Source organism: Nelumbo lutea, chromosome 1 (assembly GCF_056320005.1).
Source record: "Nelumbo lutea isolate HS-2025 chromosome 1, American lotus-T2T, whole genome shotgun sequence".
Taxonomy (NCBI): Eukaryota; Viridiplantae; Streptophyta; class Magnoliopsida; order Proteales; family Nelumbonaceae; genus Nelumbo; species Nelumbo lutea.
In genome coordinates this window covers 182,917,025-182,939,216 of record NC_142684.1, presented here as the reverse complement: position 1 = coordinate 182,939,216, position 22,192 = coordinate 182,917,025, and the positions used below count along the sequence as shown (strand labels likewise).

Below are 22,192 nucleotides of genomic sequence, written 5' to 3'. Positions count from 1 at the left end.
CTGGAACGATCGACACATGTGAGGAAGGAGGAAGTGAAGGGTTCCCGGGGAGATATCCCGGTGGAAACACTCCGACAGCTAAGTTAGGAGTGGAGAAGAATCTCAAAGAGAGTAGAGAGTAAGAGTGCTGAAAGTGCTTAAGCTTCAATACTTTTGCTTTGCGAGGGTGGTGGTACTTTTATACCGGAGGTCGGTCACATCAGGTGTAACCATCACTGCCCTAGCCGTTACTGCCAGGACTGAGGTAGCAGGTGCAGGCCGCCACTTTGGGTTGCTGCTGCAGGGTACAAACTCGTCAGGCGTGCTATGATTTTCAAGGACAGCAGGCACGATGCTGCCTGGCAAGAGATGTGGGCACTACCACCAGATCTGGCAGGTACGGATGTCAGGCGGATCTTCCCTACAGGCTACCGAACTACTCTGATCCGGTAGGTACAGATTCTGCGGATGTAGTCCCGAGGTACTTCTCCCACGGGACACTTAGCCAAAAGCTGAGATGCCCCCTCCTCAAGAGTGGAGAGCTCGGGGCTCCCTAGGAGAGGAGAGTTCGGGGCTCAAGGGGAGCTTGGGCTCCTTCGCGGGGAGCTCGGGTCCCTCAGGGTTGCGGGAGATCGGGGCATTTAGGCCTTGCGCTCGAGGCGGGCTGAGCCTCACCTCCTAGCGAGCTGTTACTCCCGCCGAGTCGCTTGGTCAGGCTTCGTCTAGCTTGTTACGCCGGGTTGCGGCCAGGCTGTCATGTTGAGTTGTTGTTCATGCCAGGTCATGTCCACGTGTCCCCGTGTTACGAGGTAATGCTAAATCACCCTACATCACATATGTTGTCCACCATTATTAGCCGCTAACAGTGTGGCATTGCATGTGAAACGTTGTCTGGAATACATATTTGAGAATGTAGCTCTCCAAGAATGACAATAGTAAGGAAATAAAAGGTATGTGGGCCTGAAATTTTTTTAGGTCGGGCTCGGGCTTTCTCAAAGAAGCCTGGCTTGAGCCCAAGCCCGACTTGATACAATATATTAAATAATAAAATATATTTATTTAATAATATATATATATATATAATATTTTTTGTTCTTCTTCTCTTTTTTCCAAATAATAGTGAGATGTTTATTATTTTTGAGTTTTGAAGGTTTTTAATATAAATATAAAACACTTTTTTATTGAATAAAAAAAAAAATAGTTTTCAAATTTCTAGTCAGACTTGGGCCCGGGCTTTGGGTTTTATATGAGGGTGGGTTCAATACTTAGGCCCAATGATTGGATCGGGTCGAGTCGGGTCGGGCTCAGGCCTGAGTGTATTCTGTTGATACACATAGAGCCTGGGCGGGCCCATGAAGAGGTCTAATTGGGAGCAATGAAAGAGCATGTTTTATTGGTAGAGCTTAGAATTGATCCTGAAATCTCCAAAGCCAAAACTAACCCTAAAACCAATTTTGACAATGTAGATTTCTATTGGAATCGGACTGAACCGATCCATCCTCACCCTTAATTTGAGGTTTTATTGTTTTAAAAATGTTTAAAAAATAATTTAGCCGATATATTTCTAGCGATGGGGCAAAAGTACTGGAATCCAACAATTCAGGGAGGTCTGTTGTAGAAGATTTCGACCACTGTGGCTTAGTGGCTGTCTGTAATTTACCTAAAGACCAGGATACGATTTCTGGCCTAACAAAAAACCAAGCTTAGACCAAACTTCATGCTTAACTAAAAAAAAGGAAAATTTCATATTAATACCTGTGCTTTGGGCCCAATGACACTTTGGTCCTGAACTTTAAAATATGCTAATCCAATATCTAAGTTTTTGAAATGTGTCAATTTAATTCTTACCGTTAATCAACCAGCAGTTATGTACAATTTAAAACTTTGAAAATAAAATACTGTTCACTATCTTCTTCGTTGAGAAGAAATGAAATGGAAGTACAACACAACAATGTCATCACTACCCTTCGTTTGCTGTCCCATTCAAACAAGGTGGAGCCACCACCACCATGGTGAAGTACACCCAGATGCTGACAAACGTGGGCACTTCGTTTGTAGATAATGAGTCAATGACCGTGAAGATCTTGGTTGAGCCGAAGACATTGAGTTTCAATCAGCCGGAGGCATTTAGGCTCAGGAGGGAGTATAAATGCAAATTCGTAGAATGTAAATACATACAAAATAATATAATATATAAGGTTTTGCATTTGTACTCTTTCCAAAATGAGCCTTACTGTGACGTTTAGTGGTGATTCGATACCATCGGGGACGACAAGCTTTGCTCATCTTGAAACGAGGAATAGAAAGAAAGAAAACTCTCTGGTAATGATTAGCCGATTAGGTCTTAAATTAGATTTATGTTTTGTATTTTGTTTTCCGATAAAAAAAGGCCGGTTGTAGAATGGATTCAGATAAAAAAAAAACATCTAAAAAGGAAGGGATGGTTTCCTGCTCAAGTCATCAAGTGTTAAATGCATTATGAGTGCATGTGTAGAATGGATTCTTGGAGATACACGAAAAGAAACAAAGAAAAGTGGAAATCCAAAACCTAAAAAGACATTGTCATTAGCAAATAGATTCCTCATCATGAATCATGATATCTCTTCATTCCACCCGTTCAAAACTTAAAACATTGTGATCCACAAGGGAAAAAATAGAGTTTACAGACTCTATTGCTTCATGGTAGCTGCTGGTAGAACTCTATTGCTTTTACCAACTGAGTTCGTAATTAAAAGCGCTTTACCAATTGGTTCGATCGTGGATAATAAAGAGTGTGGATTGAAAAGCCAAAGGAGATGGATATGTGCATGAGACGGGAACTGGTGGAAGGAGGCAGAGGACGTTCTACAGACAATTTTCTAGTGATATTTTCATTTTAGAACCGGTGTGAATAAGCGGTTAATAAAGAAAATTAGATGTCATTATAAGGGTATTTATGTCTTTTTATATGCTACTCAACGATTGATTAACGAAAGGAACTAAATTGGCACATTTTAAAGTTCGAGGGATGAAAGTGACACTAGCCCCAAAATACAGGTTACTAATCTGAAATTTCTCGCCTATTGCCTCTTTAACCCTGGTCCGTCCTCTAACCCTCTTGCATACTCTCCCTCTTTCTCTCGCCGGCTGTATAATCTTCCTGTCAACTGCTCTATCTTTATCTGTCCCTCTGGTATTCTCGTAGGACAGGAGTCAACGGAGCTCCCGCAATCAACCATGGCGTCCGCGAGAGAATCAGATCCTACGTTAGGATATCTGACGCGCAAAGAAACCGAGGTTAAGCTCCCCCGACCAACGAGAGTCAAGAACAAGACCCCCGCGCCGATTCAGATCACCGCTGAACAGATTCTCAGGGAAGCCCGTGAACGTCAAGAAGCTGAGATTAGACCTCCCAAACAGAAGATCACAGACCCAACAGAACTTGCTGACTATCGTCTTCGAAAGCGAAAGGAGTTTGAAGACCTAATACGCAGAACCAGATGGAATGTCAGCGTGTGGATAAAATACGCCCAATGGGAGGAATCGCAGAAGGATTTTTCTCGAGCTCGGTCGGTTTGGGAACGGGCTCTCGAAGTGGATTACAGAAATCATACGTTATGGCTCAAGTACGCCGAAGTGGAGATGAAGAACAAGTTCATAAACCATGCGAGGAATGTATGGGATCGAGCAGTCACCCTTCTCCCTCGTGTGGATCAGCTCTGGTACAAATACATTCACATGGAGGAGATGCTTGGAAATGTTGCAGGTGCACGCCAAATATTTGAGCGTTGGATGAGTTGGATGCCGGACCAACAAGGTTGGCTTTCATATGTCAAATTCGAGCTTAGATACAATGAAGTCGAGCGAGCAAGGGCGATTTTTGAGAGGTTTGTAGAGTGCCACCCAAAGGTCGGAGCATGGATTCGATACGCCAAATTCGAGATGAAGAACGGAGAGGTCGCTAGGGCCAGAAACTGTTATGAGAGGGCTGTTGAGAAATTGGCGGACGACGAAGAGGCTGAAAACTTATTTGTTGCGTTTGCGGAATTTGAAGAACGTTGTAAGGAGATGGAGCGCGCACGATGTATTTATAAGTTTGCCCTGGACCATATACCAAAGGGTCGAGCCGAAGACTTGTATAGGAAGTTTGTCGCGTTTGAGAAGCAGTACGGGGATAGGGAAGGGATAGAAGATGCAGTTGTGGGGAAGAGGAGGTTTCAGTATGAGGAAGAGGTGAGAAAGAATCCTCTAAATTATGATCACTGGTTTGATTATATCAGACTAGAAGAGAGCGTCGGTAACAAGGAGAGAATTAGAGAAGTTTATGAACGAGCAATCGCTAATGTTCCCCCTGCTGCAGAAAAGCGCTATTGGCAACGATATATCTACCTATGGTAGGTTCCCTATCTTTGTTGATATGGGTTAGTAGGCATAGTAGCTATACCTTGATGTGTTGCAGCTATTGTCAGATTAGAAGTTTAAGGTCTAGTTTCCTTAGTGACACTACCACTTATTTTCTGCTGTTCGTTACTCTAAATTTTTTTGTCTCACTTTTATATACAGGATTAACTATGCTTTATATGAGGAGCTTGATGCAGAAGACATGGAGCGAACAAGAGAAGTATACATGTATTTTTCACTTAGTAGAAATAAAAATTGGATTTGATTAGACTTGAAAATTTTGTATATTATCATTTATCCGTTAAGAATTTGAACTATATCTGTTTGTGACCAATTTATTTGTAAGATATCCGTATGTGTGTATGCAAAGTTGCAAACAGAAACACACACACACACACACAAGTAAAAGAGCATGGCCGTTAAGTTCATTAGTGATAGTGCTTCTATTCAGATGAACTTTGTTGTCTGAGTTGAGAAGCTCCACTCTCATTGGGAGGTCGGGCAAGCTTCGATTTGTATTCAGAATTCATTCAGTGTAGTTGGCTAATTACCAGGGATAAATATATTTAAAGCTGTGTTTGGGTTGATGAAAAAAAAAATAAGAAGCAGAAAATTGAGGGATAGTTGGACTAGTATTAACTATTAAGAGCAAATGTATATGATTATCAGAAAGAACCTACTTCATTTTGTTCTATATGGCTCCTCTTAACCGATATACCACTGTTTTGTTTAAGAATGTTAAGACTATATGGTATTTTATGCCATTAATTCCTTCAGATATTCTTTTCTGACCCGTCCTTTAGCATTGATCATTGAAACCATCGTTTTTCTTTGTTTATAGGTGTTTCTCCGTTTTCCCATTTGCAGAAGGCATCCATCTCCTTTTCAAGATGTATTATGACCAAACAACCAATATGTTAACATTATCCACCAAAAAAATTTTCATGGCTTGCTATAATTGTTCCATCAGCTTTAGCTGAACGATCTGACTAAAGTTGTTCTGCATGAGAGAGAGAGAGGGAAAAAGTAATGAAAATATGATATGGATGTATGGTTCCCCCTGGATATCAGATGTATCTAATTTAATTTGCATTTGTTCAGGGAATGTCCCCCCATGATATAGATGTATGGTTTCCCCGGTTATCAAATATATTTAATTTATTTGCATTTTTTTAGGGAATGCCTTAAGTTGATCCCACATGAGAAGTTCTCATTTGCAAAGATTTGGTTATTGGCTGCTCAATTTGAAATACGGCAGAAGAATCTTAAGGCTGCACGGCTAATCCTAGGCAACGCTATTGGGAAGGCTCCCAAAGATAAGGTATTAAATATGTCCACTACTTTTAACCAACTTTAAAAAATTTAGGTGGTTCTGTGCTCACTGCTTTACATGTCGACAAACAGATATTTAAGAAGTATATTGAAATAGAGTTGCAACTTGGTAATATTGATCGTTGTCGAAAACTCTATGAGAAATATTTGGATTGGGCACCAGAAAACTGCTATGCGTGGAGCAAATATGCAGAGTTGGAGAGGTCTTTGAGTGAGACTGAACGGGCTAGAGCTATTTTTGAACTTGCAATAGATCAACCTGCCTTGGATATGCCAGAACTATTGTGGAAGGTATGTATATAAGGAATCTTCTCAATTTTGTTGCTTGAAATTAAGTGCCTGCCTGTTGTTCTTTTAAGGGTTCTTATTCGGGCCTTTGTAATGGTAAAATCACTCTTAGTTGCCATTGCCATAAGATATAGCAAGAGCATTTCAATTCTGCATACTGTATTTTTCATGGTTGGAAACAGTTAAATGTTTTCCCTTTTAAGGTTTAATTGTCCCTGTACAAACAGAAGCAACACAATAAAATAAGGCTTCATAAGGTTTGCATACCAGAAAAAATAGTTTTTTTTTTCTCCTGTTGGGCAGGAAGTGGGGGAAGGTCATCAAGTACCAATCACTATATAAAAGGGCGTTACTTTTTTTTTTTTTGATAATCAACAGATATAAAAGGGCCATTACCAAATGTGGTCTTGGCATCCAGTGTCTTATGAGGACTGGACTGGACGTGGATCTAACTTTTTTTTCCATTCTATTCTTTTTTATTTTTTATTTATTTTTTGGTTACAAAGTTCACTATCAGACTTGAACCTTGGTTTTCATGTTCGTGATTAGAGATTTTACTATTACACCAAGAAATGTCCCCTTGGAATCACTATATGTCATGCAGAAACTCCCTAGGGATTCTGACATTAATAATGTAGAATGTTCTCTGTTGATTCCCACTATGCCATTTATTGACCCCTTCCTTTCCAACATCATTCTTCTTTTTTTCCTTTTTTTTTGTAACTTGGGTTTTCCTAGTTCAGTCTCCCATAATGACAGAAGATATAACAAATCAATTTCCATAGAGATGTTGAACATCTCAAAGTTGCTAAAACATATGAAAGGAGGAATCAATGACTACATCTGGATGTTGTTGTAACTCTTTCCTCTATCATCAATAAAATTTTTTACCTTGTCTTTCAAAAAAAAAAAAAAAAGACTACACCTGGATTTGGAAGCTGACAGTTTATAATTGATAGTTTCTAAACCAGCTGTTATTTTCTTCTGGGTGTTCTTAGTTTGAGTCTACCACTATTTTTTAAGTTCTATTTTCTGGATTTCTATTATTCCAGAATGTTTGGGATGCTAGTTTGAAGTGAGTTGTAGTTTTTGTCACTAGAAGAAAACCAGCAACTGTTCTCTGAATGTCCCCAGATTAAAAGCATACTTTGCTGGATTCTAAAGTGAGGCTACCTTCAACTAGATCTACATTAATTGGTATTAGAATTAAGATACCTCCTTAAAAGGTCTTCAATCCCAGTTCTGATGAAGAAGCTAAAGTGGTTACCATAAAGACTATCATGGATTTGTGCGAACAAAATGAGGAGCATGCAAGAGCTGATGTGACATGGGGAACAAAGAAGAGTTGATCACACAATTGAGCAATCTAATTAATCATCTAGTAGAACACCAAGAACCACAATTTTCTAGCCAGCCAGAAGAGTTTGTGGGGCAAACCAGCCCCGAAAATTAATTTAGCTTCATTACCAGCCTAGTAGGCCCTGTAGGGGCCATTACTTGGTGTAGTGGTAAAATCTTGGGCTGGCAAGCATAAAAATGTAAGTTTGTGTCTGAGGGCGGCAACTTTGTGAAAAAAAAATGCCAAAGGTTAGGACCAGACTGTATCCATACCCCTCCCAAGATCCCAGATAGCTGGAATGAACATTGGGTAATAGCCTTTTTTTACCAGCTCAGTAGGCCTATCTCCAATCTTAGTCAAGGCTCTTCAGTCTGCAAAATGTCAAAATTATTTTTTGCCACCAAACAAGCTACCATGTCCAAACCGGCTGCTCATAAGGTTGGTATGAAGTTATCAGTGCAGAGAATGGGTCATTTTGCATTGGATTGCCTGTGTACCGGAAACAACAATTGGTGAAAGAAGGTAGGGACTTTGGAAATCATATCGGCTACAGGAACCTGAGGTTCTTAATGAATACTTATCTGAAAAAAAACTCAGGTTCTTAATAAAAAGAGGTAGGGGATGCATATTATGTTCTTTTGTGTAGACTCTTAGTCTTTGTTTGATGTATTTATAATTACTTTATGCTCCAAACAGTCAATGAACAAAAGTTGAAGGAATGATATCTTTTCCACCAAGTGCACCATTGCTGGTTATCACACCAAGCTTAATATAGACCCTGATAGATGGAAGAATGTAATTTCCCTTCAAACCTCTAGAACAGAGGTGAGATGCTGAGTAATGGTAATATAGAAAAACATTGGCATACTTTGAGGCAGGCTAAACAAATTGCAAGAAAGTTAGGAGGGACATAATCATGGTATAGCTTATTCATATGCAAGGCAGGGGGTTAATAGGGAATGGTTGTATTTGGGGTTACAGTGTAACTTCTGTTCATAAGACACAAAGGGGTTAGGTAACAAGGACTAGCTTAACAATGTTGGACTTAATTACTTGTAATCTTTTTCTTCAGTTTATAAAATCTTTCTTCGTTACTCATAAAATATGTAATTTCCCAAGAAACTATGAATAAGCTTGTTGAAGCCATTTTTTTAGTCCAAATAATATTTAAATAAATTAGAACTCAAATAAGTGGGTTGGCTTGTCTGCTAGCCAAATCATTAAAACTATAAAAAGTATCCCGTATGGGAGTTCCCTCTCTTTAAGTGGAAGGGACAGGCGTCCTTCACCTAGGAGGAGGAGGTAGTTACATAACTACCCCACTCCCTATTTAAGGTCCTTAAGGGGAAGCTAGAAAAACAGAGGGACTCTTCGGAGAAAATTTTCACAGGAGATTCTTAAGAAAAGCAAAGATAAGGAGAGAAGAAAAGAGAAGTGCTCAAGGGAAGGCAAGGAAGGAAAAGTCTTACTAATACAGGTAGAAAAAAGAAAGTCCTCTCTGTGAATGCTTCCTATAAATGTCTTCTACTATGTATCATTCTTCCTCTCTCTTTTATTTTCACTTTTGAGAAAGGAAATAGAGGGAAATAAACCATCTATAACCAGGTGCCTCTACTTGGTTGATTATGGTCCCTCTTTCAAGACAAAGTTGGGGATTAAACATCTACAATCTAATTCCCGAAGACTGATTATGGTTCCCTTCAAATGAAAATGAAGAGTAGAGGGGAATAAACCATCTACAACCAGGTGCCTCTACTTGGTTGATTATGGTCCCTCTTTCAAGACAAAGTTAGAGATTAAACCATCTATAGTTTAATTCTCGAAGGCTGATTATGATTCCCTTCAAATGAAGAGCAGAGGAATGAAAATCATCTACAATCAAATATTCAGTTTGATTGACTACGGTTCCCTTTTTGTATGCAAAATTCCAAGGATTAAGGCTGTCTACAATCAGAATTTCATTTGATTTACTATAACTTATCGTGAAGAAAGGAGTGAAAAGGAAATTTTCTTTGTAATAAAAAGAAAAGAGAATTGTATTTTCTTTTTCTTTCTTCTCATTCTTGTACACTTGATGTAAAAGAAAAGCAAATGAAAAGTTCTTTTTAAGTACCCTATTGTTCTTTTCTTTTGTTCTATGCATTCATTTCTCCAAGTCAGAATCAAAAAGTGTTCTCTACTTTCTTGTGGAGATGTAATTAAGGGGAACAATCCGTATGATTCCCTAAATGGGCCTTACCCAAAATAATAAAAACTCAATCACTTGATTGAGTGATTATGTTGCATGAGAATTTATTAAAATTTTCACACCAACAAAGCTCAACTTGAAAATGGAGCTATATCCGCAGGCCTTACAATCTTGCATGGTTGGAATAAGGGCCATGTGCTAGAAGATGACAAATGCTACCTTGTGCCATTCTCCATTGGTGATACATGTTTTTTGCTTGGTAGACCTTATGAGTTTGAATGTTTGATAGAAAATTAAGTTAGATGGCTGGACCAGCAGTTATATCATTCATAAGGATGGTTTACGTTAATGTCTCCTAAAGTGAAAAGGAGCTCGAAAAGGGGAAGAGAATAGTATGCATTTCCAAATCTGTACGAGTATGAGCTGGAAGAGCAGGAGATGGTGTTTGCTTTTGTAGCAAAAAGGGATACTTTTGACGGTAAGGTGGTGATAGTGTTCCAGAACAAAAAAAAGTACAATCCCTATCGGAAGAGTTTTAGGATGTTTTTATTCGAAGAATTGACACCTGAATTGCTTCATGTGTAGCATGTAACACCATATTGATCTTATTCCTGATACAACCCTTCCTAAAAAGCCTTATTATAGGATGTCTCTAAAGGAGCAAGCTGATTGACATTTATTGTTAACATGCCTTTGAAGTTGGAGATGAAGTATGGGAGTATCTTTCTAAAGAGAGGTATCTTAATGGATAATATCATTAATTCAAGCCCAAGAAGATTGATCCTTGTGAGATTCTAGTAAGGATTAATGATAATGTTTACAAAATGAAGTTGCCACTGGATTTGCAAATCAGCAATGTGCAGCATTTTTCACCTTATTATGGGGAGCATGACAATGAGAGTTTGAGGGTGAATTCTTTTCAAGAGAGTGTGACTGATGTAGTTTAACTTTTATGGCAATAGAGGATACAATAAATTAATTTTTAGGTAGGTTTGGGCTTCAGAAACTTACTAGAACATTTGAAATGAGGAATTGATGACTGCACCTGGATTTGAATTCTAAATGGATAGATTCTAAACTAGATAATTTCTACTAAATCACCTGTTATTTTTAGGGAGTTTCCTGTTTTTTAGGTCTATAATTAGTAGTTTCCTATTTTGTTTAGGAAACTATTAGTTTGAACCTATTGATCAAAGAAAAAAAAATATTAGTTTGAACACCAACCAACAAGCGTGGCCAAAAAGAAAAGTCCTGATATGAACTGGACTGAATAAAGGTTGTCTAAACAAAGCAGAGAAATATGATGGCATTTATTACCTATCGGTCTTTAAGGTGCCTACAAGGGTGGCTAGCAAGTTGGAAAAGCTAACGAGAGATTTCCTTTGGGAGCCAGGGGAGGAGAAAAAGGACCATAGGGTTAGGTGGGAGGTGGTGTGTAGGAGCAAGCAGGACGGAGGTCTAGGCATTGGGAATATAAGGAAGAGAAACTTGGCTCTACTAGGGAAATGGTTGTGGAGATTTTTATTGGAAAAGGAAAAACTGTTGGCTAAGATAATATGTAGTATTCACGGGCTTGCGGAGAATGGATGGGACTCTGGGATTCTGGCTAGGACTAAAGAGCATCACATTGGAAAGCAATCCAAGCTATTCTACCTTTATTTTCTCCCTGGATCAGGTATGACTTGCACTCGGGTAATCTCATTAAGTTTTGGGAACATGTTTGGGTTGGGGATTCTCCTTTGAAAAACCAATTTCCAGCCCTCTTTGCTATCTCCACCTTCAAAAATGAACCAGTTGCACTTGTACCCTCAAACTCAACTTTTGGGTTTGGATGGAACTTGGGTTTGAGAAGAGCTCTCAGGGACACAGAATTGGATAGTACCTTAACTCTCATGTCCACTCTTGATGGGGTTTTCTTGGAGCCTACAAAAACAAATAGCAGGATCTGGACTTTGTCTCCTTCAGGCTCCTTTACTTGTGCCTCCTTTACTTGTGCCTCCTTTAAAGCCCTAATACAACTAGCAGTTCCTATTGGCTTGTCATTCCCCGCCAAAGAAGTGTGGTGTCAACCTATACCTCCGAAGGTTGGGAGTTTCTATTGGGAAGCTTTCTTGGAAAGAGTCAACATAGGTGATTTGATTCAAAGAAAAAGACCCAATAGTTGTTTATCTCCTCACTAGTGTGTTCTTTGCAAAGCTGCTAGTGAGTCTGGTTACCACTTACTAATATCCTGTGATTTGGCAAAAAATATTTGGGAATGGTTTGCTTCTTTGTTTGGGTGCAGGTGGATTTCCGCATTGAATGTGCAAAGTTTGTTTAATTCCTCTTCTTTCAACTGCCCAACAAAAAGGTCAAGGATCATGTGGAGATGTGTGAGAGCTTCTGTTTACTGGACTATATGGGAAGAAAGAAACTCAAGGATTTTTTCATTATAGGAGAGAAGGTTGGAAACTATGCTAGAAGTGATCCATATAAGGGTAATACATTGGTTGAAAACAATGGACTTGTTTACAGATTATTCAACGGATGATATGTTAAGAAATTGGAAAGAAATTGCAAGTTCAGCCTTAGTTAAGAAGACCTCGAATCCCACCTGGGACTCTCCACCTCTTGGTTTTATCAAACTAAATTTTGATGGCAGCAACATGGGGAATCCAAGGCCTTTAGGTATTGGGGGGGGGGATGCTAAGAGATGAGAAAGCGAATGTAATAGCTATTTTCTTTGGCCCAATTGGAGTGGGAGACTCTTTGAGGGCTGAGGTGTTAGTGTAGAGAACACTGGTGTGGCTCCACAGCAGTGGTCCCCATTGTGTTTGTAGGACAGCATGTGTAGTTATTTGTTTCAGTTATAGTAGTGTCAGTTTGGGTTAGTTTGTTAATTTAGTTATTTACTTTATTTATCATGTAAGTACTAAGGGCAGATTTGTCCTTTTCATTATGTACTAAACATAACCTATAAATAATAAGAGAGTGGCAGCGGCAGATCTGTTAGAATCTGTCCCTCCTTTCAACCCCTTGTGTTCTCCTGTTTCTCTTCTATTCCTTCTCTTTTCTCTCACTTTTCTTCTGTTTTGTAAACCTAAAACCTATTAGGATTCAAGACTGATTACAGTCTTGATCTACTTTATCAGAGCCTATCTAGGGCTTCTCATGTGTGTCTAGTCCAGCCGACCACATGAGGACTAGCTAGGGCTGGAAGCTCATGAAGAAGTATTCGGCGGCTGAATCTTGGAGATTACCAGGAGAGGTTCGCAGCAGTTGAGGACTTGTCGCGGCTTGTAGAGAGTTGGTAATCAGGAAGAAGCAGCGAAGGTTAGGGTTCAAGTAACCCTGGAAGGCAGTAAACCGAGATCCATAAGTAAGTCTTTTTTTATTTAGTTTCAGAGACTGCAATCAGTTGAGATAGGTTGGACTTATCTAGAAGGAGAGGCCGAACTGTTTTAAGTTTGTTTATAGGGTTTGACTGTTGGGTCCCTCCTCTCTTAGAGGTGATCGGTTTTAGGGTTTCATATTGACCCTACGACAAGTCTCGCTTGTGCGGACTGCTTGGAGAGTGCAACTGAGCACTTATTTCAAACCTACAGTTGAAACCCTAATTCTGCTCTCACAGTAGTGGGCCCCACAATAGTGATTTCAGAAAATAGCATCTTAGATTGCTCTTCTAGAGGATAAAACCTTGACAGGCTACCTGGTATTGTGCATGCCGATTGATTTCAGATCAGATTTGAGTTGATTTCTTGCATATACTGTGATAGGCGATTGATTTCAGATCAAATTTGGGTTGGTTTCAAATCAGATTTCAGATCAGATCAGATTTGTGTTGGTTTCAGATCAGATTTTAGACCTGCTTGATTTCACTCTGTTTTCTGGTATAGTGGCTCTAACAGTTTGTAGCCACTGATTCTTGATCAAAGATGGAGTTTAAGGGTCAGGGAGAAAGTAGTTTTGGAAACAACAGTTATGGTAGTGTATCTGAAATCGGGTTTCAGATTACAACTATGAGATTTGATGGGTTAAATTACTTGGAGTGGGCTCAATCAGCCATGATGGCTATTGGAGGAAGGGGAAAACTGGGTTACCTCTTGGGAGATGTGAAAGAACCTTCCAAGGAGGACCCAACATACACCAAATGGGTTCAAGAGAACTATTTGGTTATGGTATGACTGTGTAATTCTATACAACCACATATCAGCCAAAATTACTTGTGGGCAAAGACAGCCAAAGCGATATGGGATCTTGTGAAAGAAACCTATTCCTAACCCCTTAATGTTGCCAGAGCCTATGAACTGAAGTGTGAGGTGAACAACCTTAAACAAGGAGAGAAGCCAGTTTCTGTCTACTTCTCTACCTTGAAATCCTTGTGGCATGAGATTGACCATCTAGAGACCCTTGAGTGGGAGAGTCCCAAAGATGCATAGACTCACGGAAAGCAAGTCGAGACGAATAGGGTATTTGAGTTTCTGGTTGGTTTGAATTCAGAATATGACATTGTGCGACAACAGATATTGACAAGAGATAGTGTGACCCTTTCTCAAGCATACTCCCTGGTGCATAGTGAAGAGACTAGGAGGAAAGTCATGATTCAGCCTCAACCCCCTTTCCCAGCCCTGACAGCTATTAAACCTAAGTCAGGGGTGATTCAGAAAGGGACCGGAAGAAGGAAGATAAACGGGATTTGGTATGTGAACATTGCAAGAAACCCAAGCACACAAAAGATACTTGTTGGAAGCTACATCCTCACTTGGTCCCAGCAAAACTAAGAAATAAGAAGGGTAATACTCATGTGGCCGTAAACACTGATTCAACATCCTCATTAGGTACATCCCTAGAGACTTTAGCCACTGTTCGGGCTGCCCTTATACAGTTGGAAAAGGAAGTTGGGAGTTCAGCTCAGCCATCTCAGTCGCCATCAGTTCCTGTCACATCTGCATTTGCACATTCAGGTACTCGAGCCTCAGCTTACCATGCTTCAGCTCCAGGTAATACTGACCACTACTAGGTAATAGATTCAGGTGCATCCGACCATATGACTAGCTTGCCATCATTGTTCACTTCTTATCACTTGTCCTCTGGCCGAGATAGAGTATCCATTGCTGATGGCTCTCTTGTTCCCATTTCAGGCAAGGGGGACATCAAGCTATCGGATACTATCTCTTTATCTTCTGTCTTGCATGTTCCTAAGCTTGATACTAACCTGTTTTCAATTAGTAGTATTACCAAACACATGAACTGTTCAGTAACATTTTTCCCTGACCGATGTGTTTTTCAGGACTTGGAGACGAGGAAGGTGATTGGGACTGGCCGTGAGACGAACGAGATCTATATGCTTGGAGAGAGTTCTCATTGGGAGGAGTTAGTGGATAAGGAGTCTTTTGTTTCGCAGTCTGTGAGTCCGGTTATGCTTTGGCATAATCGATTAGGTCATTTGTCTTTTAAGTCTTTGAAGAGTCTGTTTCTTGCTTTATTTGAGTCTGTTGAGTTATCAAAGTTGAGGTGTGAGAGTTGTGAGTTTGCCAAACATTGTAGAACCTCTTATTCTTTAAGTAATAAAAGGAGTAATTCCTCTTTTGATATTGTGCATACTGATGTTTGGGGGCCATATCATATATCTTCTATGGGTGGGTACAGATATTTTCTACTGTTTGTTGATGACCATACCCGCTTTTCTTGGGTCTATTTTATGCGTTCTCGGGATGAGGTTCCTGCTCTGACCCAAAACTTCCATCAGATGATTCTCACTCAGTTTGGGGCCAAAATCAAAGTCCTTGGATCTGATAATGCAAAGAAATACTTTGCTCAGCCATTAACTTCCTACCTTCTTAGCCATAGAGTTATTCACCAGAGGACTTGCCCTTATACATCACAACAGAACGGCGTTGCTAAAAGGAAGAATAAACATATCTTGGAGGTGGCTAGAAGCATTATGTTTACCTCCAATGTACTTATTCGCTTATGGGGTGATGCTATCCTCACGGCAGTTTATCTCATTAATCGAGTTCCTTCCCGGGTTCTTGATATGAAAACCCCGTTTTCCCTTCTATACCCAGACGAGGAGTTGTTCATTGTTCCCCTTTAAACCTTTGGTTGTACCTGTTTTGTTCAGCTTCTTGGGCCTCATCATTCCAAGTTTGAACTTAAGGCCTCCAAATGCATTTTCCTCGGTTATGCATAAACTCAAAAGGGTTATACATCACAGCAGAACGGCGTTGCCGAAAGGAAGAATAAGCATATCTTGGAGGTGGCTAGAAGCATTATGTTTACCTCCAATGTACCTATTCGCTTCTGGGGTGATGCTATCCTCATGGTAGTTTATCTCATTAATCGAGTTCCTTCCCGGGTTCTTGATATGAAAACCCCATTTTCCCTTCTATACCCAGACGAGGAGTTGCTCATTGTTCCCCTTAAAACCTTTGGTTGTACCTGTTTCGTTTAGCTTCTCGGGCCTCATCATTCCAAGTTTGAACCTAAGGCCTCCAAATGCATTTTCCTCGGTCATGCACAAGCTCAAAAGGGTTATTGCTGCTATGATTCAGTTTCAGGGAAAAGGTTTGTCTCCATGGATGTCACCTTCTTTGAGGAGACACCCTATTATCCTAGGGTTTCTCCTCAGGGGGAGAGCAGTGAGAGTGGAAGTGGGGCTGTTCCTTTACCTATTCCACTGGGTAATGAAGGCTGTAGTGGTGAGGGTGGTCAGAGGGAGCAGGAGTTGAGAGTCTATCACAGGCGATGCAGGCAGGTTGATCCTAGTCATTGGCAGTCCCGGCCAGCTCCAGTTCCTTCTACGGCTCCAGATCCAGAGCCTACTGAGACACCTCCCACTGTTGCTACTTCCCCTCTTGTGGATGACCTTGATCTCCCTATTGCCATTCGCAAAGGGAAACGACATTGCACCACTTCTACAACTCACAACATCTCACAATTCTTATCCTATGATCGTCTATCTCCATCTTACTGGTCCTATCTCACTTCCATTGTCGATTTCCCTATTCCAAGAATAGTGCAAGAAGCCTTATCAGTTCTAGAATGGAAAGATGCAATGCAAGTCGAAATGGATGCCCTGTTGAAGAATAATACTTGGGCACTGGTTGACCCACCAAAAGGAAAGAAACCGGTGGGATGCAGATGGGTGTTCACTGTGAAGTATAATGCTGATGGCTCCATTGAAAGCTACAAAGCCTGACTAGTTGCAAAGGGGTTCACTTAGACTTATGGTATAGACTACTTGGAGACCTTTGCCCCAATAGCCAAGGTGACCACCATCCGAGTTCTGTTATCCCTTGCAGCAAATCGTTCTTGGCCCTTTTTCCAGATGGATGTTAAAAATGCCTTTCTGAATGGAAACTTACAGGAAGAGGTCTACATGCAGTTGCCTCCTGGATTCTATGATACAGAGATAGGTAAGAAGGTTTGCCGACTGAACAAGGCATTGTATGGTTTGAAGCAGTCACCTAGAACCTAGTTTGATAGGTTCAGATTAGACCTTGGAAAGTTTGGTTATGTATAGGCCCAGTCAGATGATACACTATTCATCAAGAGGGTGGAGTCCTCTCTGACACTACTTGCAGTATATGTTGATGATGTTGTGGTGACAGGAAATGACAACCATGAGATTGAGTCCCTCAAACAGCTCCTTCATCAAGAGTTTGAGGTGAAAGATCTTGGTGCACTACGATACTTTTTGGGTATTGAGGTTGCTAGATCCAAGCAGGGGATTTTTATCTCTTAGAGAAAATATGTTCTAGATCTGTTGGCGGAAACTGGAAAGTTGGGTGTTAAGCCTGTTGATACACCCATTGAACAAAATCACAAGATTAGTGCAGAGGGCGAGGAGCCTCTTGAAGACAAAGTTATGTTCCAACGGTTGGTTGGAAAGCTCCTATATCTCTGCCTCACTCGGCCAGATATCAGTTATGCAGTTAGTGTTGTTAGCCAGTACATGCACTCCCCTAGAACTTCTCATCTTCTTGCGGCAGAGAGAATATTAGCATACTTGAAGAGATGCCTGGGTAGAGGTATACTGCTCAAGAACAATAATCACATGAGGGTGGAGGTCTATACAGATGCCGATTGGGCTGGGAGTGTTGATGAAAGAAGGTCTACCTCTGGATATTGTGCCCTTGTGGGAGGTAACCTTGTCTCTTGGAGGAGTAAGAAGTAGAGTGTTGTTTCCCACTCCAATGCTTAAGTAGAATACAGGTCAATGGCTAATGGAGTGGTTGAAATCTTATGGCTGAGGTCACTATTTGAAGAGTTGGGTATTGACTATGAAAAGCCCTTAATGTTGTATTGTGATAATCAGGCAGCTATTAATATAGCCTACAACCCAGTGCAACATGACAGAACTAAACATATCGAAGTTGATCGACATTTTGTGCGAGAGAGGGTCACATCACAAAAAGTGTGTCTTCCGTATATCACATCTAATATGCAATTTGCAGATATCCTCACCAAGGCTGTACCAAGGAAGAAGTTAGAGATAGACACTGATGTGGGCCCCACTGTGTTCGTAGGACAGCATGTGTAGTTATTTGCTTCAGTTATAGTAGTGTCAGTTTGGGTTAGTTTGTTAATTCAATTGTTATTTATTTCAGTTTTTATTTACTTTATTTATCATGTAAGTACTAAGGACAGATCTGTCCTTTCCATTATGTACTGAACATAACCTATAAATAATAAGAGAGTGGCGGCGGCAGATCTGTTAGAATCTGTCCCTCCTTTCAACCCCTTGTGTTCTCCTGTTTCTCTTCTATTCCTTCTCTTTTCTCTCACTTTTCTTCTGTTTTGTAAACCTAAAACCTATTAGGATTCAAGACTGATTACAGTCTTGATCTTCTACTGTTAGCAGCTTTGGAAGGGGTACAAAGGGCTAAAGGCCTGAATGTCAAGAAATTGATTATAGAAGGAGATTCTGAGATTGTAGTGAATTGGCTAAAATAAGGCACCTCTAAGCTTTGGAGCTACAGCAATGAAAAGAGAAAATTCTAATGGCTGATCAAGAACATGGAAGTTCAGTGTACTTGGGTAAGGATAAATGCAAACTCCTTTGTTGATGGATTGGCTAGGCAAGGGGTGAATAGGGATTCTGGTTTCTGGGCTCAGTTGTAATTGTTCTTTTCCTTTTGGGTGCCTGCCCACCTTCTTGGGGAGTTAAAATACTTTAGCTCCTCTACTTTGTAAGCTTATTCCTATTTATTGAAGTCTGTTGTTATTGATAAAAAAAAAAGAAATATGATAACATCAACTTTTCCATCCCACATTACATGAATAAGTTATGCACATCCATCAAGGCATTAACAGTCTTCTTTTAGCCTCTTTTTGCTCTTCTAATTGGTAAACTTCTCTTTTTTACTTGAAATGTCACCTTAAAAAACCTGTCATGTGGTTTGGGGTGGGGGTGGAACTCGACTTGGCTCTCAACTCAGCCCTGTCCCCATATGGGATTGGTCACATGAATCCTGTAATGTTGTTCTGTTCTGTTAAGTGTCATATCCATTGTTAAATTCTGGACCCTTGATCATTTCTCACTACTTCAACCTGTCCTTTTCGATCTTCCCTAGGGATGGAAACTTGCAAATAATGTTCCATGTCATTTTTTTTCTGGGGTGGGTGTTCTGTTTGTATTTCACTAAAACCAAGTGCTTCTGGCTATCAAAAACTGATACTTAATATTCTCGTCACCAGTGAAGCAGTCAAACAGAACCAGAGTATGGACTTGGTTTTAGGGGTGTTCAAATTTGGATGATAAACCAAAAACCGAACCGAACCAAACTGAATAAGCTAGTTTGGTTTGGTTTTTGTTTTTTTAAAAAATCAGTTATCGGTTTGGTTGAGATTTGAACCGAACCTAATTGAAAACCAACATAGTGGTTTTATTTAATTAAGTATATTAAATATATAATGCTTACTATTTAAATCTTTATACTTATTAATTATTTTCTTAATCAATGGTCATGTCGGCAATTCCCAATGCTTTGGGCCTATTCTAACTTTTAATTAATAATAGTTAATTAAATTGTTTAAAGAATCTAAGCCATTGAAGTATTAAAACCTAGACTAATTATTAATTATTTGTGGATAATGGCCAATTCGGCTTTGGGCCTATTCTAACATTTAATAAATAATAGTTAATTAAACTATCTAAAGATTTTAATCAACTAAGTACTAATTAAAACCATTGGGCTTCGGGGCCATTCTAGCTCTTAATTAATAACACTTATTAGTTATTAATTATTCATTATTCATTAATTGTTTATGTAGAACCAGGATGAATGTTTAATTGTTTAAATGTTATTGTTTACCATTTATGTGGAATCAGGGCCCAACCAAACTAAACCAAACCAAACTGAATTTGGTTGGAGTCAGTTCGGTTCAGTTGGGGAAGATGGTTAAACTGAATAGTTGGTTAGGTTCTTGGTTCTAACTGAACCAAACTGAACTCACCGATTGTACACCCCTACTTGGTTTACATGTAGATAGTTTTGAATCACTGCTATACATGCCTCTGCATTTTGCAACTTTTTTTTGGTATCTTGATGTGAGTCCAAACACTCAAATTGAAAATGGGAGTAACAGCTTTTTCCGGATAACAGGCTTATATAGACTTTGAGATATCAGAGGGAGAATATGAAAGAACCAGGCAGCTTTATGAGAGATTACTATATCGCACCAAGCACTTGAAGGTGTGGATAAGCTATGCAAAATTTGAGGCATCTGCTATGCAAGAAGAAGACAAGGATTCAAATATGCAGGAAGAGAATGATGAAGAATTAGTTAATGGAAGAAAACAGTGTCTCCTACGTGCTAGAAGTATGGGATTTGTTTTCTTTTATATATATATATATATATATATATATATATATATATATATATAACAGACACAAATGCATAGATACATTAATTTGGATCTTAATTGCATTAATTCTGACAATCTTTTTCATTTTTCTATTTTCAAAAAATGCACCAGGAGTTTTCGAGAAAGCTGTTAACTACTTTAGAACATCTGCACCTGAACTGAAAGAGGAAAGAGCTATGCTTTTGGAAGAGTGGCTGAATATGGAGAGTAGCTTTGGCAGTCTTGGAGACATCAGTTTAGTCCAAAGTAAGTTACCAAAGAAGTTGAAGAAGAGGAGACCAATTGTATCCGAGGATGGTCCAGCTGGGTATGTCCATCAACTTTATGCTCTCTATTCTTTTATACAGAATGTGATGATGGAAACGTTTTAAGACTAGGATCTTGGAATCGTGGGTGGCATGCAGACTTTGGCAAGAGAACAACCGTGTGACCCCCAATGAAATACATACACACTGTTTGAAATAAAATGTCAGCTGTCAGCTGACATGGTGTCCTGAATTTATTGCAAATGCTGGGGTGTTTGCATTTTATTGCGGGGTTGCAATGGAGTACTGCGCAGCAGATGTGAACTCGACTTTGGCCAAGTTCCTTGCTAAGTGCTGTCTGAAAAATTTTGGCCAATTTCTCATCAGCTCATGCTACTAGTTCTTTTTGTCTTCATTTCTTCTCTCTGCGTTGGGTGATTTTATTTGTTAATTCTAAATGGAACCTTGCAGGTACGAAGAATACTATGATTATCATTTCCCGGAGGAGACTCAGACTACGAATCTCAAAATCCTGGAAGCAGCCTACAAGTGGAAGAGGCAAAAAGTTGGTTCTGATGAGGACTGATTATAACTCCCTATTGTTGTTAGCACAAATCTGAATGGTTCTTCAATGCATTTGTGGGCCATCAGAAACCATCTTAACCAAAAACGATTTGTAAAACTTCTTGTGATTAACGAAAAATTTTTCCTTCCCCATCTCAAGTGGAATTGAATCGTCTGGTTACCTTCCTGGTTGGCAGCCCTCTAGAGCCGAGACACCACTTGCCCCTTTCTTTGTACATAACACTGCATGGGAGCATGGAAATATAGATTTGAATTCAATTAATTTATGTATCTAGATATCGATTTGGAAGCTGAAACCCAGTAAATTTGTATAATAAAGCAGTAGAATATAAAATTAAATATAAAACAAATAACTATATCTATTTATTGCAATTAATTGGGCTGTTGTGTGTAAAAGAAAGAAAAGGAGTGTCGGGAGCGGGTAATTAAAGAACAAGAATTTGGCATTATTCGACAAATGGTTGTGGAGATTCTTTTGGATTTTGATAAACTCCACACAATATTGATTGGTGGCACTTATGATATTGATGTTACTGCTGGGGTGTTGTGCTGTATGTTAGGGCAACATTGGTTTCCCCGTAGAAATCCATTGCAGGATCGTTTCTTTTTTTTTTTTTTTTTTTTACTGGGGGGACATTCATGGGAATTGGGAAAGATAAATTCTGTCCTTTTTCTTTATCCAGCTTTAAATCCATCTCTCGTTTCTCTCGTATTTCAACATTTAAGTGGAACTTTGTCTCTAGAATTGATCAACTTCCTTGATGGGGTTTGCTTTGACGACCTTAAAGAGGATGATGTAATCTGGTCCTACTCCACCTTAGGCAAATTCTCCAGTGCTTCGTCTTTATGAATCTCTTCATCTTCCGATTCCTCTTTGATTCCCAATTAAAAGAATCTAGAGTGGACCTCCTCCCAAGGTTAAGGTCTTTTGTTGGGAAGTATATTACGAGTTCATTTGTGTCCCACAGAGAAACATCCCACATGCATATCTCAATGTGTATTGG

At 39.6% G+C, this 22,192-nt stretch overlaps 1 protein-coding gene across 1 annotated transcript; it reads left to right on the top strand.

The window, feature by feature from the left end:
- Window positions 1-3,027: 3,027 nt before the first annotated feature.
- LOC148879679 (crooked neck protein, putative / cell cycle protein) lies at window positions 3,028-21,326 on the top strand. Its single transcript, XM_088961296.1, has 7 exons — window positions 3,028-4,352; window positions 4,522-4,587; window positions 5,536-5,680; window positions 5,764-5,982; window positions 20,096-20,312; window positions 20,470-20,665; window positions 21,075-21,326. Exons 1-7 carry the CDS (start codon window positions 3,196-3,198, stop codon window positions 21,187-21,189), a joined length of 2,115 nt encoding a protein of 704 aa, XP_088817422.1. The 5' UTR covers window positions 3,028-3,195; the 3' UTR covers window positions 21,190-21,326.
- Window positions 21,327-22,192: the final 866 nt, after the last annotated feature.

Bases quoted from the DNA above. Each gene is read 5' to 3' on its own strand.
- LOC148879679 (XM_088961296.1), top strand. From the start codon at position 3,196: ATGGCGTCCGCGAGAGAATCAGATCCTACGTTAGGATATCTGACGCGC. The intron at 4,353-4,521 runs GTAGGTTCCCTA...TTTTATATACAG, and splicing joins CAACGATATATCTACCTATG to GATTAACTATGCTTTATATG. The intron at 20,313-20,469 runs GTATGGGATTTG...AAAATGCACCAG, and splicing joins GTGTCTCCTACGTGCTAGAA to GAGTTTTCGAGAAAGCTGTT.